Below are 15,814 nucleotides of genomic sequence, written 5' to 3'. Positions count from 1 at the left end.
GCTGACATTTCTTATCATTGACCTGGAAGAATATTGCTCGTGGAAGCAATTGGGGCTGACAGAACACTCGCAAAAATATCGCTTAATCGTAAATGGTGTCATTGCGTGATGCTGCAACGTACAGTGATTTGCCATGCAATTAGTTTCACGTAGAAAAGTTTCATTTCTTTTTAACCGCTACGCTATATCGTAAATAACAAACTGTTTCTTAGCTGTCCTCGTATCTCTTAATTTTACTAGCAAATTGAACGATACTAACAGTCATCCTGATGGTTGCAAAATCCTGACACCATTTGGGTGCTCCTGACTCGATGACCACAAGTCATCGTATAGAATCTTACCATATTCTGAGAAGCAACGTGGCAAATGTACAATGTACAATTTTTGCATAAGAAGTACAGGCAGAAGAGCGGAGGAAGAAAAGAGAAAACTAACTGCGAACTCGATAACGATCGATAACAGCCGGTACTCGACCGAGAGTGAAAACGAACAATTTCAATGGGCCGAACAGCGGACAATTAGCGATAATTGCTAGGAAAAAGGGGGACGGGCGCGAGCCATAGCTAAATAGAAATTCGTGGTTGTTTAGAGTGGGCGCGGCGATGCTTGGCTTATTTTTGGATCGTCGTCAAATCAGGCAAATCGGAGCCATTAGAAAATTGGTCGACTAATAATAGAGGTTTGGTTACGAGGAACAGCAGCGTGTTACATAAAGTCATCTGCCTCAATGCGAGCAAGCCTTTTTCCGGGATTCCACTTTCGTCCATAACTGAGTTTCTCAGAAGTCAAATTGATCAACACCGTATTTTGAAGTAATAAGTAGGCGTATACGCTATACACTGAAGATATTACTACTATTACCGAGGCCCCGATATTTAGATCTGCAAATGATACACATACAATGTTATGACCGTTCGCGGAAAACGCGTCAGCGAAAGGCGTAAATTCTCGCTACGATTTTGTTAATCGACGCCGCGAAATAGTCGTTCCCCTGTTTCGATTAAGATAACAGAGGTGGTTCAATGAATGGAACACTGTATTAACAGGTTAACATATAATAGTATATTTGATAATAATATGATGAACACGCCACAAATTGTTTTACAATGAATATGGTAAATATAGTACAGAAAGTTGACTCGACTTTACGATATCTCTCAATGAATTGAATACGATATTGAATGAATCTCAATGAATTCGTTAGACTATACGATTTTGATTTTGCTCGTCAGACCTCTCGATGTATATCGTTTGACTCGTCAGAAGGAACTGATTGCCCTGCGATCATTTCTTTGTCTTGTTTGGAAGACGACTATGCTCGGGTCACGTCACCGTTCGCGCCTATGATCACGTATGCCGCCTTCTTGCGTGGAAAACGTAACGGACAAAAATCGACGTTTCTAGAGCTCGCTGCTTGGCGACAACTATGCGCTCGTCGATACATTGTATATGATCCGTCGGGCAGATAAGACGATCTGCCTGCGACACTGTAGGGCCGCGAGCGACGGTTAGAACATACAGCCTGTGGTAAGCCTCGTGGCGTAACATACAACTTATTGAACTTTTGAACTTATTGAAGCAGGTATACCTCGTAGCATCGTTGTCGGGCCAGTACTATACACGCTATACGCTGAAGATATTACTACTATTACTGAGGTCTCAATATTTAGATCTGCAGATGCTACACATACAACTTATTGAAGTAGACATATACACCGAGTATCGTCGGTGGTATCGTATGGTAAACATATCATGTGCTTGAGATGGTTATTTATGTCGCTAATTTTCTTGCTAGATACATGTTTACGTAACTCGTAACTCCTGTACGTATTACTAGACTGTTTCGAGTTTCGAGTTTGATGTATATTGATTGTAATAGTCGTGTCTCGTCTCAGTTCTAATGAAATTTCTAAGCGTTTTATGTAAACGTAAATACAGAGAAGATTATAGCGTTCGATGATACGTGCGTAGACGTGCTACAGTGAGCGTGTATTTAATTAATTAAAACGTATCGGTTAAATACGTTTCTGACGTATATAGTAAATCCCACTTTTAAAAGGAAGCAACTGACCGTTATCCTTATCGATTATCCGCTTAACCCATATACGCCATCCTCTGCATAAAATTCTGCTTAAAACAGAAAACGGAGCGAACAGAGGACAGAAGCGAAACGATACTTTTCTTAAACGAGCGTAAGAACGAGACGATCGATAATTAAAAAAAAAAAAAGAAAAAAAGACGCAAGGACGAGCGGGTCGTAATTTGGTTGAAAGGCCGGCAATTTACCGTTCGAGGCTGAACGGCCGCGTAATAAGCGTCCAATTAGATTTATTCATTCATAAAATCTGAGATGCTCGTCGCAGTCTGAGCCTAGCGTAAGTACGCGCCACGGAGAATCGGCTTTTGTTCGAGAAACAATGAACCGAGCATAATGGAGAAGAAAGGCGCCAGCGGGGAATGCAGCAGCAGGATCCTCGACGCCTGGATGCTGTCTCGATGTACGAATCGCGTGAACCTTCCGCAGCATTCCCTTCCAGTCGATTACAAGACACAGAAAAATGAATTTCCCGACTAGGGGAGCAATGAATTATTTTCCAAGAAAAGACAGAGAATTGTAGTAGAGAAGAGGGAAAAGCTGAGCTACAGCGGTATGAAGCGGGAACAATTAAATCGAATAACCGAGGGTACGAGAACTCGAAAAATCCTTGATTGTTAATCCGCGCCGTTTTGCAATTGCTCGCGGGGAAGGAACGCGAGAACGCATTAAATAACGACTCCCCGAAAAGACGAGAATAATGCTGAACAGCATTCACAGACCGAACCAACACACAGCCGCTGGAGGACAATAATAATCCGACGAGACAAAAAGAGAGAGAAACGAGGAGAGAAGCGATGGAAAAAGAGGCGAGGAAGAAAATCACGACGAGACGCCCCTCATCAACCTCGATGCATCCGGATTGAGAAACGTTAAAGGAGTGTCGCCGAAGTATGATGACTGTTATTGCTCGCCTCGACCTGCCTATAGCGTCGAAATATGTCTCTCGAGCGTTTTTCTCATGAGCCTGTGGAAAATGCTGCATCCCAAGTCTCTCTCTCTCTCTCTGTCTCTCGCTCTCTCTCCCAGTCTCGTTTGCGATTTCGAAACCAGACGGAACGCGTCACGGCTCGGCAACGAGAAAAACTCACGGCTACGCCCGTAAACCGGGGAAAAATACTGCCTTTCATTTAGCTGCTGCCTTTCTTCACCTCGCCCACACGGCTACCTGAATTAACCCTTAGTCCATTAGACTGATGGAGATGGTTGAAATCGATATTGGCGAGGTAGTCTTGGAGAGAAAAATCTGGATGAAAAATGTATCCAACTGGAGAAAGCAAGAAAGGAGAAGCAGATTTGTAGGATGACAACTGCCGTTTATCAGTTTGATCGACGCGTGAAACGTGTAAAACGCACGAGCTACTAACTCGTCCACGATCTGCAGTTCTTTCGTTTTCCAGATTGTGAATATAATTCGCGAGGTACACGGTTATCAATGATACGCGCATGTTTGTGCAAATCCATGTTTTTTTTTATGAACAGAACAAAATCTGAATGAGAATAATCGTCGTTCTCTAAGTACTACGAGTATTTGTATTTGTATTTTACTTAGGACAATTTCTGCATCTTCGTATATAATGTATATCCTGTACATTTAAAATTTATTTATTATCGTTTCATATAAACAGCTAAATAATTCCATTTGTATATACGAGTACTCGTAAAACATTCTGCAGGAAAGTAATTTTAAAGATTACGAGATGATCTTGAGTTTTAATTGAATTACGTAGCGCGTCTTGTCCGCGGTCGGTACGAAATAAATATCGCATGAATGAGTTACTAACAGTGTCTAAACCGAGCAAGATCGAGTAATAGAGAAAAGAGATCCACATAGGTACAGACACATCCGTTGTACGATAACATCAGACTCGTACACTCCTGTTCATAAATATTACGACACCTGCTGCATTCATAGGAAACACGACAATTAATCGGTATTACGAAGGAAATGATTAATCGACCAGAATGTTGTATTCATACAAGCGAGCGATATAATAAAAGTAACAATTTGTTGAAATTATTAGAAATAATAACACCAACGCGGTAAACTATGGTATCCGATACGTATTAATTCGCACAATTTTCTAATTTAAATCGTAGTTGGTAAAACTCTAGATTAATTAGGTCGGTCCAATCTTTTTAATCATATGCATAAAAATATATATGTCGGGTTTACATTAGAATTAGGGTTAGGGGCGTGAAACGAATCTTCGTTTGGATTACACGTTGTCGTTATGCAATAGAGAAGACATCGACTAGTGCAAATACGATTATAATAGAACTGGACAAGTAACCGTGGTAGTTAGATACTCGAGAAACTAATGACAATGATCTTAGGTTAAATAACGAATCCGCGGTCCACGGGATGATAGATGAACGTGCTCACAAAATCTAAGTCGGACGCGAATATTCACTGGTCGTAAGGGGGTTACTCTTCTCGTCGATGAGATCGCGAGAGAGAATGACTTTCCCGTCCCGATGATGCCACAGAAGAAAGCTATATGGGGTGTGTCTAAGGACACGAGATCATCGGATTCGTCGAGAAAAGCCTTCGTTCGGAAAGTAAGGGAAATTGGCGTTGCTGCTAATTGGTCAATCTCCATATCGGTGGTTAGAAGAAGATGCTAGCCGTCCTCGAGGGAAAGTTGCTAGTGGGAGGCGTTGCTCGTTGAAAAATAGGTCTCCTCTATTTTCTCGTAGTTGGGACAAAGACTGTTTGTCTGTTTGAAGGACTTTAGTTAGCTAAATCTTAAGATTTATAACGGGCCCTCGGGCTGGATGAACATGTACTGCGGAGACGCATCGACATCTTATCGGCAATCATCTTACTCGAAGAATAGGGTTTGCGTGTGGCGAGCTACGGGACAGAGACCGTTGGAATGTTTACTGTCGAGTGTTACAACTATTTCCTTTTTAAGGAGAGCTATAGAACTACTCCATGTCTTTGTTAGACAAAGCGTTCATCCCATGACCGCGACTACGTTCGGCGACAGACTGTCGCCTCGAGTCAAAGCTCACTATCACTAATCTCGAACAATTACAATCGGATTGAATAACTACAATTGTTTAATTACAGCTATCGTAGACTCTGGATTACAATGTTGCGGGATTATCCAAAATTCCAGAGGCTCCGGTGTTCTTTCGTCTCCGACATATAAATTTGCATAAACACCCGTTTACTTGTAATCGTCGCGGCGAGCAACGTGAGCAAGTAAAGCGTTTCCTGCTTTAAAATCTACCACAGGCAAATATACACGTTGGTCGACATTAAATGACTACGAACAAAATCAATATAACGCAATCTTTTTTCAATTCTGCATCAAGATTATAGCATATTTAACATCATCGTATAAACGTGAGATATGATGTGATGGAAAGGCGTCACCAGCGAGAGAATTAAGATTTCATAAGCGTGCTGATACTTATACTATGATACTACCATACTACATACTATAAAAACGGTGATGTATATGTCCACGTAGGCGCCACGCATACTTGCTTCTTTGGCCAACAATTATAGCGAATGTGTCATCAATTCTCCATATACCCTTAACGGATTGAAAGGGTGGAAAGAAGAAGAAGAAGAAGAGGAAAAAAGGAAGGTAGAAGATAAGAAAAAATTGGAAAGGGAGCATCTTTTGGTGCGAACGAGCGAAAGTGGGGGACAGTGGAAAATGAAATCTCGTAGGCGAGCGTGAAGAAATCTGCGGAAGAGGCCGATGCTTTTGTTCGAGCTCTCGCATCTCTTTCCGTGGCATCGATGGAGAATAGGTATCGAGAATGAGATTGCGGAGGATGGAGGATCCTTTTGTGCGCGCGGCTGTGATTAATGGCGGCACAATAGCCGCGTGCCGTGGGATATAATCGTACGCGACACACGGAACGAGGATCGGTTTAACGCCGTTATTACCGCGACACGCTGAGCAATTCAAACAAAAAAAAAAAAAAAAAAAGAAAGAAAAGAGAGAGAGAAAAGAAAGGTAAAAAGGAGAAAGATCGATATTATCAAAGATATACCTAGCGTCTGACGTAATCTTTTCCTAATACTCGACAATCCTACGGGATCCTCCGTCTAACGCGTCTTATTTCGCTGGGCGATTGGCAAACTGTAAAATGCCAGATTCGCGCTGGGAAAGAGAGATTGGTCGCTGGCTTCGATTATTATAGGATTAGAGATGGAAATTCTTATCTGTAATCTGCACGAATGGCGAGAAATTCCTTTCTTCATATAATACGTTTTTAAAGGGGATACAGCTTTGCGAGGTGAAGAATTGATTCGTTTTACGAGCTTATTTAAATGTTTATAAGGGGAACATGGCGTAGGAATATAGAATGAAGCGCAGATTTTGCGAAAGCTTCGTTAGAAATTTGTTATCAGCACTGTTGGTACGGTAACTGTGTCAATTTCCAATAATTTTGGTTAATTAATTTGCCGGTCGTATTCACTCGCGTATAACTTCGCCAATTTGTTTTAGATAACATATCATGCGTGTATGCTCTTTGTGATAAAAACAGATTAATAAAATCGGTTCATCGGATAACGTCTACAAGATAAATTTCTAAAAGAACTCCATTCATTCGTATGCTTAAAGCTATTGTAACTATGCATATCCCTTTTTAACTGTATTATAATGCACTCACACGTCTGTGACATATATGGACATAGATTACTTTTTAATCTAGGCCAGCAGTTCTTAACCTATGGTCCGCGGAATCATACAAAGTTCTCACACGTATGCAAGTTACTATTTCGTTATTCGAATAAAAATGTTCAGTACGCATATATTTATTTCATCTGTCTATTTATATTCATACTTGTATTTACATATATTTTATTTATTCTCTTCTTTCCAACAAGATCGCCAATAAGCGGTGGACGTGTGTTTCAATTAAACATATTTGGCACATTGCCGATTTAAATTTTGAGTCGAGTCCCGGGAGGCCGCGACAACAAAATATCGTTTAAACGAGATCAAATAAAATGTTAAGAACCGCTGGTCCAGGTGATGATTTCATGATTTTCGCATAAGCTACGATATTTCACGTTAAAATATACTAACATGTAATATCTGACATTTGCCTTCTATCATACGAGAGTTTAATCACGTTGATTAATATTCCAAGGAAAGTTCTACGTATCAAGAGTCTAATCTTTTAATCTCAAGCATCGACCCTCGATGATACGAGTAATTTAGATGCATTAGAATGACGTAAGAACGATTAAGATCGCGCTCTTGACGACAATGAAGAGCGAACCAAGACGATCATTATTCAGCATTTTAGAGACGAAACGGGAACGTTAATTGCAAGACAACGGCAGAAACAAGTTTACAAGTCGATTTCCCACTGGAAGATCGGGAAACGAGGAAGCAGATTAGAGGGAGGGGCGGGGGTTCTGCTCGTTTCCGGGTTCGAGGAGCGGAAAATTAAGATGATTACCTATGAAATGAAGCGATGCCCGATATTAAGCTCTTGGAGGGAAGGAACTTTCCTTAATGACCGCGCAAAACGGTCATTAGCAATCGTTAATTACCCATCCGATTGTCCGCAGTTCGGTAGAAATATGCCCACGGTAACGAGATAAGATCTTCGATCGAACAGCGCTTAGACTGCAGATATCGACTCTCGCTACGTCCGACAGTTTCAGGAAATTAAATTCTTTTTCCTTTTTCAGTCGCGAAAATTAATTTTGTTATTTTACATCATCCGTTCGAAGAAATTCCACGTGCAACTCCGCGAATAACTGCTTCGACATGTAATACTATTCCTTTGACATAATTGAAAACGTTAAAGTTGGAAAATAAATTAATATCCATCCAATATGAATCCAAGAAAGGTCCCAACTTTCCGCTGCGTAATTATTTATAAGAAAAATTCTCACGCTTTATGAAACTTCCGTCTTCTCCAAGTAACATGATGCCCCTTTATTGCTCAGGAAGTCATAAACTGACGAAAATTATTCAACCATTTCTATACGCGTGTACGTAGATTTTTATTTATCGAAGAAACTTAATGGACCGTGAAATCTTGCGTTTCGTAAGATTCTCGACACGCAGATCGCGACACGCTGCGATTAAGTTCGCTGCGCTTATTACATCGACCAATAAACGGTACTATGTGTAGAGCTCATACGGCGATCGAACGCGCGCAGCTTCCCTGTCGAACTTACATTTCGTCGTTCGCGTAAGAATTCACGGAAGTTGAATTTCCATCTGTCTGGAGATATTTTTATATCCGGAATTTTGTCGAGAAAAATCGTAGAACTGAATTTAAGGTACAAATAAAGGAACACGGTGTAACGTTAGAACCGTGTCGCTGGATGCAATTTTATTCCGCGATGCTTTCGACCGAGCACGGTGAAGCGGCCGCAGGAAGCGGAAGCGTCTATGCGACACTGTCCAGCCGGAAGCGATGGTTAACCGACCGTCAAGCCCTTGCCATTCTTCGCGTATGAAAAATGATGGGGGGCGTGTTGGTCGAGTGTCCGTAATAGCGTAACCCACGAAAAAGGGGTTCTTTCTCGTTACACCTCCGAAAATATTGTGAAAATTCATCGAATCGGAACGGTGGCAGAAAGGCGTGGCTCGTGGTGGATTTTTCGTCCATGGTAACCCGCAATTCACCGGTTACAGGCTCTTTTTACGTTCCACACACACGTGAACCTGATCACGGTAATTTGTTCTCCGGTGCACGCGCATCAACAGACTCCGATTAACCAAAGTACCTATGTAAAACAGCTCTGCCTCGCGTTCTTTTACTCTTTTTTTTTTTTCAATCACCAGACACGTGTGTCGAATCGCTATACGTTTATCCATGCGGAAATAAAAATTTGTAATGATACGTTGCAGTTAATATCGTCGGTTTGCTCCAAGAATGATGCTCGTTTGTTTGAGCTAGTTAGTTGGAACAATTGTCAATTATTGATTTGGAGGTGGAATTATTTTCTAGGTCTGTCGAGTCGTAAGTAGCTAACGAAACGATATCATTTAATACGAGAAGACAATTCACGAAACTTCATTAGAAACGAATGTCCCATTGAGAATTCGAAGGGATTAAAAGACGAGCAGCTTACCTTGAGATAGGACCCGTAATACTTGGTGACGTATGGACTGTCACACTGTGACAGCACCATGATCTCCTGCTGTATATCTTCGATCTCATCCTCTGCCTCTTCGAGATCGATGATCTTGATGGCAACAACTTGCTGGGTCCTATTGTCGATGCCTTTGAACACCTCACCGAAACTACCCTTCCCAATTCGTTCTTGTTTCGTGAATATCAGCTCGGGGTCCACCTTCTGCAACAGAAATAACATTGTCTCGCTTAATTGGAGAATTCGCTAGAACGAGGGACTTAACAAAGTTTACCAGGGCGCGGCTTTTTAACAAATTTCGCGGAGGATCGGGACACCGTAATAGTGAAAGTTTCAACAGACTTTACGGACGTCTGACTTTGCGATTGCGGTACTTTTAGCAAATTTCGCAACGACTTGCGATCGCTAATACTTCGCGTTTTGGCAAGCTCCTCGAAACTGCGGGACGATACGGCGGCGAAAGTTTTAACGAATTAAAAGAAATCGGCTAGAGCGCCGCGATATTCGCTGGCGAAGTAACGTTACTTTGATTCGAGCTTACGCCTTTGAAGATCGTACAAGCGAAATATGATAAATTTATTTCTTACGACTTTACGATTTCCATGTTACTTGGCGAATAAACGGGAATGTTTTAATAAATTTGGAATAAAGATTTGGATTTTATGTATCTTACATCCTTACGGAAACGGAGAGCGCAATTTCGAAACGCTTCGCACCTCGAGGAAATTCTTTTGATCATCGTAGAGATGAAATTAAACCACCGACATGATTCTCTGATTGGCCTTCAACTTCGTCGATAGAATCTTGACAGTTGTATCTCGTTACAACGAATAATATCTTCGTAGAAGGTTTCTACGAGCGTCGAAATACTCTGGCGAGCTACAGTGGTCGAATAGCCTAGCCTTGTACTCATCATTCGTGTCATAACTACGTAATTAGAAAATTATACAGTGCACTAAAAGTCACGAAGAACCGAGCTACTCATATGCAAATGTACGACGTAACGATCTTTACATCACGCTGCATTATAGTATTAAAAAAAGACAAAACGCGAATACTTTAGAGGAAGTCGCCTATAAAATTCTTCACATTGTTTCACGTTACGAGGTGTTAAAATTCTACGACATAGAAGACGTCGAATCGCCTGGGGATAAAATTACGTCGAACATCGTTCCCTCGAGGATTAAAGATTCACAGAGAAGATCCACGTGCGACTTTCTTCAACTATACGTCCTTCGATTGCTAAAGAATGCGGTTACGTGTCGGTGAGAAATGCAGTTCTCCTTGGCTCCTTTCTAACTGATGACACGCCATGTCACAGTAGATAGCAGAGAAATGTGTATACCACATATCGATTGACTAAATACATAATCCGTTGATTCGATTTGACGCCACGTAATCTTCTATAGACATCCTGGTCGCTGAATTAGTATCGCACACGATCTTACTTTCTGCTATTCGACAGCGTAACGTGAGGATGAGAATCGATGAGCCATCCTTTCAATCTATGTGAAATGAATCATTCGTAGGTTTTTCTCTGTTACGAAACTGGCATTGCTATCATTGTGTTTGAAACGAGTACACGTACGACAGAAATCGAAGCATTTTTATAGTAAAGTATCTTTATATTACCAGCGATAGTAATATGGCCAATAATACGAGCCAGAGTAACTTTTATTCTCTCGGGTGCTTATCGAGTACCTAGGTACTGAACGGGTCGGCTAGTAACAGTGATAATAGTAGTAGTAGTAGTAGAGTGATTCGCGATATTACGAAGAAACCTTGACACCTTGATGATCGATGTGATTTTTCTATAACACATCTACCGTATCATAGCTTACTTTTTATCATATTATGTTACTTTTAATATATATCCTGCTTTTTTTTTCTCCTCCCGAATATTTTCATAGTAATCACATACTCAACGGATCGACTAGTAACACACGCAAACTCAAAGATTACAGAATGATTCACGATATCGCGAAGAAACACTGGTCGGTGTTATTTTTCTGTCAATAAATCTACCACTTTACGGGAAGAAGGCTTGACACGCAAAATAATTAACGACCATCACAATATCACGAAGAAACGTTGACACGATGATCGATGTGATTTTTCTATAATATACCTGTCGTTTCGCGGATTACTTTTTTATGTGTTACGTTATTTGACACATCCGGATATTTCTTTATTCTGCCGGATACTTTCAGAGTAATCAGATACTCAACGAATCTGCTAATAACAGCACAAGCTTCAAAGATATATCGGACGATTCAGGATGAATGGTGTGGTTTTTCTGCCAATAATCCTATCGTTCCAACGGGAGAACCGTTCGCAGACGAAATAATTAACGAGCATCGCGATATAGGAAGAAAGTTACGGGCCGTTGGACGAGAAGGAGAACGTTAAAAGCGCGGGAATAAAATCGATATTCCGTAAATTCATCGAGGCGTTGAAACGTTCTCGAACGCTGGGCGATTGCGGCCGTGTACGAGAAAATTTGCAAAGCAGATTTTCTGCATTTTACCATGGGCGTCTGTCGCGGCTTTTCCTCCCTCGACGTTCACCCCGTACGTCCCTTTCTATCTTCAATCTGGCCTCTCCGACGCGAGCTTTTTATCTACGTGACTTTCCACGCGCGCGCCTTGCAAACATACCGCGGCGTGAGCGGATTCTGAAAAGGGGTAGAAAAATAGAGGAGCGCGTGCGTCTGTTTATCGCCGCTTTCATCTCGCGGCACGACGAAATTCTTCTGGTTCCATGGCTTTGAAAATAATCTACGCGTAACCATCTCTCGTCGTATTAATTTCGGCACACGCGATTCCGCGCCACAGGCCGCTTATCGTAAGAGAATTTTCCAGGGCTCGCTGATCCGACGTTTTTACTTAACGTCCTTCCTGCTGCGCCCTATCTCGTGACTTGCTTTTCCAATCACGTTTTCCGCGGACGAACGTCTCGCAACAAAATCAATTGCGTCGAAAACAGGGGCGAAAGTAGGAAGAGGAACTTCCTGGCGAACTTCGTAAGAAAAAGGAAGAACGAATAGGCTAGAAACGAGGAGCTTGGAGAAAAAAAAGAAAAGAAAGAGAACAAATCGTTCCGACAAAGTTCGAGCGGCCTCGATTTCTTGCCCTCTTTCACCCGGGGTAAACCACTGTCGTTACGGCGATTAGAGCCGGCTGCTACTCGTGTTTCCCAGTGCCAAGAGGAAAGATGAAAAACAGCGGAATACAGGGGAGAAGGAAAGAAAATCGCGTGCAGGTCGGTACCACGGGCGACAAGAGCCAGGAACACGAGCGACAAAAAGAGGAAGAGAGAAAGAGAGGGAGAAGCTGCGCTTGTTCGTATGGCGTAGCTATGTAAAGGAGTCGAGAGGCGGGCGGTCACATCTTAGCCCTTTTTCCCGCCTGCTTGCCGAGCGTACTGCATGAAACTTACGACACAAATTATAATTAGCGAGTGTCAGCGGTACGGAGAGCCGGCACGTAGGTGGTTAAAGTACCGACAAGGGAAGCTGAAGAGCACCATCGTGCGCCAGGGAGAACTCTACCGTACCGGTTCTTCTTGGTTTTCTCGGGATCCTAGCTCGATGGCGCCGCATGATAACCGTATAATTAAAGGATAGACGGGGAACCGAGTTCTATCCGAGATTGGCTTACCAGAAGGATCCTCCTTGTTTTTAATTCAAAAAACAGAGGGAAAAGGTGAGTACGATATTCTTATTTTTTCTGATTTTGATGTTGCAGCGTGTTTAAAAGGGTGTAGTTTGATGTAATACAGAGGGGAGGAAAGAGGAATAATTTACTCGATCCCTGTATTCTTCATTTTTGATGCGAATATCTTTGCAGAGAAGTTGAAAAGTGATAAAAGTAATAAAAAACCAAGATTATCGGACTTTGAACTTGTCCTCGTTCGAAAGACAAAACACGTTACCCGTCGTGTCTTTCCCACAGAATGTTCAAATAACCAGCATGAACAAAAATTCTACGATTTGTTGAAGCAGTTCCATTTACTTTTGCCTATGATATCGTTAAAACGCGGATGCGTTGTCAGAATCTCGATTTGCGGATAGGAATAAGAGCGATTGTCCGAAGGCACGAGAAAGAATATTAAAGTTAATTTGCATTAGCTCGGGAAAATTAATTCTGCTGTTCGAAATATCGTGTAATAGTTCATTCGTTGATAGTTTTGCTGTAGTAATAAAAATATTGAACTGACCGATGATCGCTGAATCATGTATACATAATAATATACTAAATATCGCATCGTCGTGAGTTCAAGGAAATTGTAAGAAAATTAATCTACGCTACAAATAGCCGAAGCTTGTGAGAATCTTGCGAACGAGACGCGTCACAGACGGTGAATTATAGCGGCGCGTGGTCAGACAATTAGCGAGAAGTTGGCACGCGGACGTTGACGTCCGTTGTACCCAAGTTGGAACTGATTCTGTGTTACGCTCTGGTCTCCGCGAGACTAACAGGAATTCTGATGGGCAAGTTACCCGCCTCGAAACAGAATTATCCGGCAACCTCGTGTTAAAAGGGTCGTATGTTACGCTTCGCATCGCTGCCAGCCCAGTTATGCTTGCTCGATGTTATATAATTGACAGAGCGATACCGCCGCCCAGCAATCAATGTTTCCAAAGCGCTCATTGTATAAAATCACTACCATGTACGGTGACCTACAATGCTTCGACTAAAAGTTTATTTTCTGTACGAAGTCGATGATGGAATTAGAATTAGACTATATACTGCCGACGACCATGGTTTTTCAGGTATACCGATTATCAGATATTTTTGACAGTCGTATTCCCAAAAATAGATAGAAAAAATAATTATTCATCATAAATATTCATCGGGCAAAATGAAAATATCGTACAAAATGCACGAACGACAGCCTGGACGTGGTTGTTTTATACACGCAGAACGTTTCATTAAGAAATTTTCTTACACCAGTGAATAGTATCGTAGTATTTAGGTCAAGCAAGAATCTAGAAGAGTCACAGTTTGGCTGGCACTACTTTTTAAACACGGAATGTTCTACTAAAAAATGTATTTATAAAAGCGAGAAATTTAGCAGTATTTAGGTTAAATAAGATAACGAAGTCAATTAAGGAGAAAAGAGCTACGAATAGTAAGATGACACGTGGCTCGATTGGTGTCGCGTCGACGTCGGGTCTGAAAGCTAAATCGAGTCAAAACAAGCATATCTATCCTCGAATTTGTTCATCGGAGCGTGCCAACTTCCTTACGCTACTCAACATTTTCGCAACATTACGTGTCTATTTCAGTAACGCGGATTTATCATTCTTGTCGACTCGCGGCTTCCACGGAATTTGTCTTTAAGAACGCGAAACTGCCTCTTTTCTTTTGTTTCAGCACCAACTTGTATATTTCCGGGAGAGCGGAAATTCAGAATTACCCGATACCGGTTGTTCTTCGCTCGACTAACACACCAGTAACTGGTCGAAATTAATGCTCAAGCTGCGACAAGACGATAGCGAAGCAAGCGATGGCAACGAGCTAACGCTGTGTGTTTGGGCCCGACACAAGCGTTCTAGGGTCAATCAGCAAAGTCAACATCGGCAATAATAGAACGAGCAAACAAAATCTGGCGCCGCGGGATTACAGTGTGTAACCAGATCTCAGATACGGAAGAAACGAATGGAGTTCGAGCTGAAAGTCGTCGTTTTCTCGAGCTCGCGAAATTGAAGTATTCGAACACTTTTATAGATATATTACGTCGTTGTTTGACATTAATAGCGGTACAATTTAAAAAGCGTAAATAGAAGAGAATTTAAAGAATTTACATTTTTGAATTAAGTATTCCGTTCTACGACAAAATAAAAATAGGAAACGCAGACAATGTAACCCTTGTATTCGATAAAAACAAATTTCACATTTTGTAAGTTGCGCCACTATCGAATTTAAACAACGACACACGCTATACGAAGCATTTTGATATCTTGTTAGCATAGAAATTACAAGATATTCGTTGTAAGCATACACATCGTAGAGATCACCGAAATATTGGAACAGTCAATAATTCGTGACACACATAAGATATTTAGTTCGAGTCTTCTACTAATTCTTACGTTGAACACCACTCTACGTATTTATACTGTGTACTAATTTGCCAACTAGTAGCCTGTAACTTATACATTTTCTGGTTGGTTTCAAATATCGTCGATATAATTACGACGACGTCGTGTCTCGTTAACAAAGCTCCAAATTAGTTCGCATAACACGTACGATATAAATATCAAAAGCTTCTATGACGGGTATTGAGATACTGTCGCATACTTTTTCTTCCGACGTACACTGGAAATCTCACGAATGTCACAGTGGTTTCGCTTGTACTAAAAACGTATCGAACATAGCAAAGGTGATCAATTTTCGATAGCTAGTAGTTAACGAACGACATTATCGTGCAAGTCGGGCGAATAGAATGGAATTCGTAGCCTGTAATTTCGCAGCGAAAGTCATGAAAAACATTCGACGTTACGTTCGGTGGTGTTTTCGCAAAGTGTTACGCGATCATCGACCCGTGAAACAAGACGTAATAATATAGTCCAGTTGGATGGAAACGGAGGGACCAGCGACCTTTAACTTAGCGAGGAGAAAGTA

The 15,814-nt window shown here is 41.5% G+C and overlaps 1 protein-coding gene across 7 annotated transcripts in view; it reads right to left on the bottom strand.

Annotated features, from left to right (window-relative positions):
• The window catches only part of GckIII (Germinal centre kinase III), a 117,142-nt gene that overhangs the window by 12,824 nt on the left and 88,504 nt on the right, over window positions 1–15,814 (bottom strand). For all 7 annotated transcript variants that reach the window (XM_033329924.2, XM_076622656.1, XM_033329927.2 and 4 more), the window contains one exon: window positions 9,168–9,392. In XM_033329924.2, coding sequence (XP_033185815.1) covers window positions 9,168–9,392 — 225 coding nt within the window. The remainder of the gene's footprint in view (window positions 1–9,167; window positions 9,393–15,814) is intronic.

The sequence above is a fragment of the Bombus vancouverensis genome, chromosome 11 (genome assembly GCF_051014615.1).
Source record: "Bombus vancouverensis nearcticus chromosome 11, iyBomVanc1_principal, whole genome shotgun sequence".
NCBI classification, from domain to species: domain Eukaryota; kingdom Metazoa; phylum Arthropoda; class Insecta; order Hymenoptera; family Apidae; genus Bombus; species Bombus vancouverensis.
The sequence above is the reverse complement of the archived record's forward strand: the minus strand, read 5'-3'. Positions and strand labels throughout refer to the sequence as shown.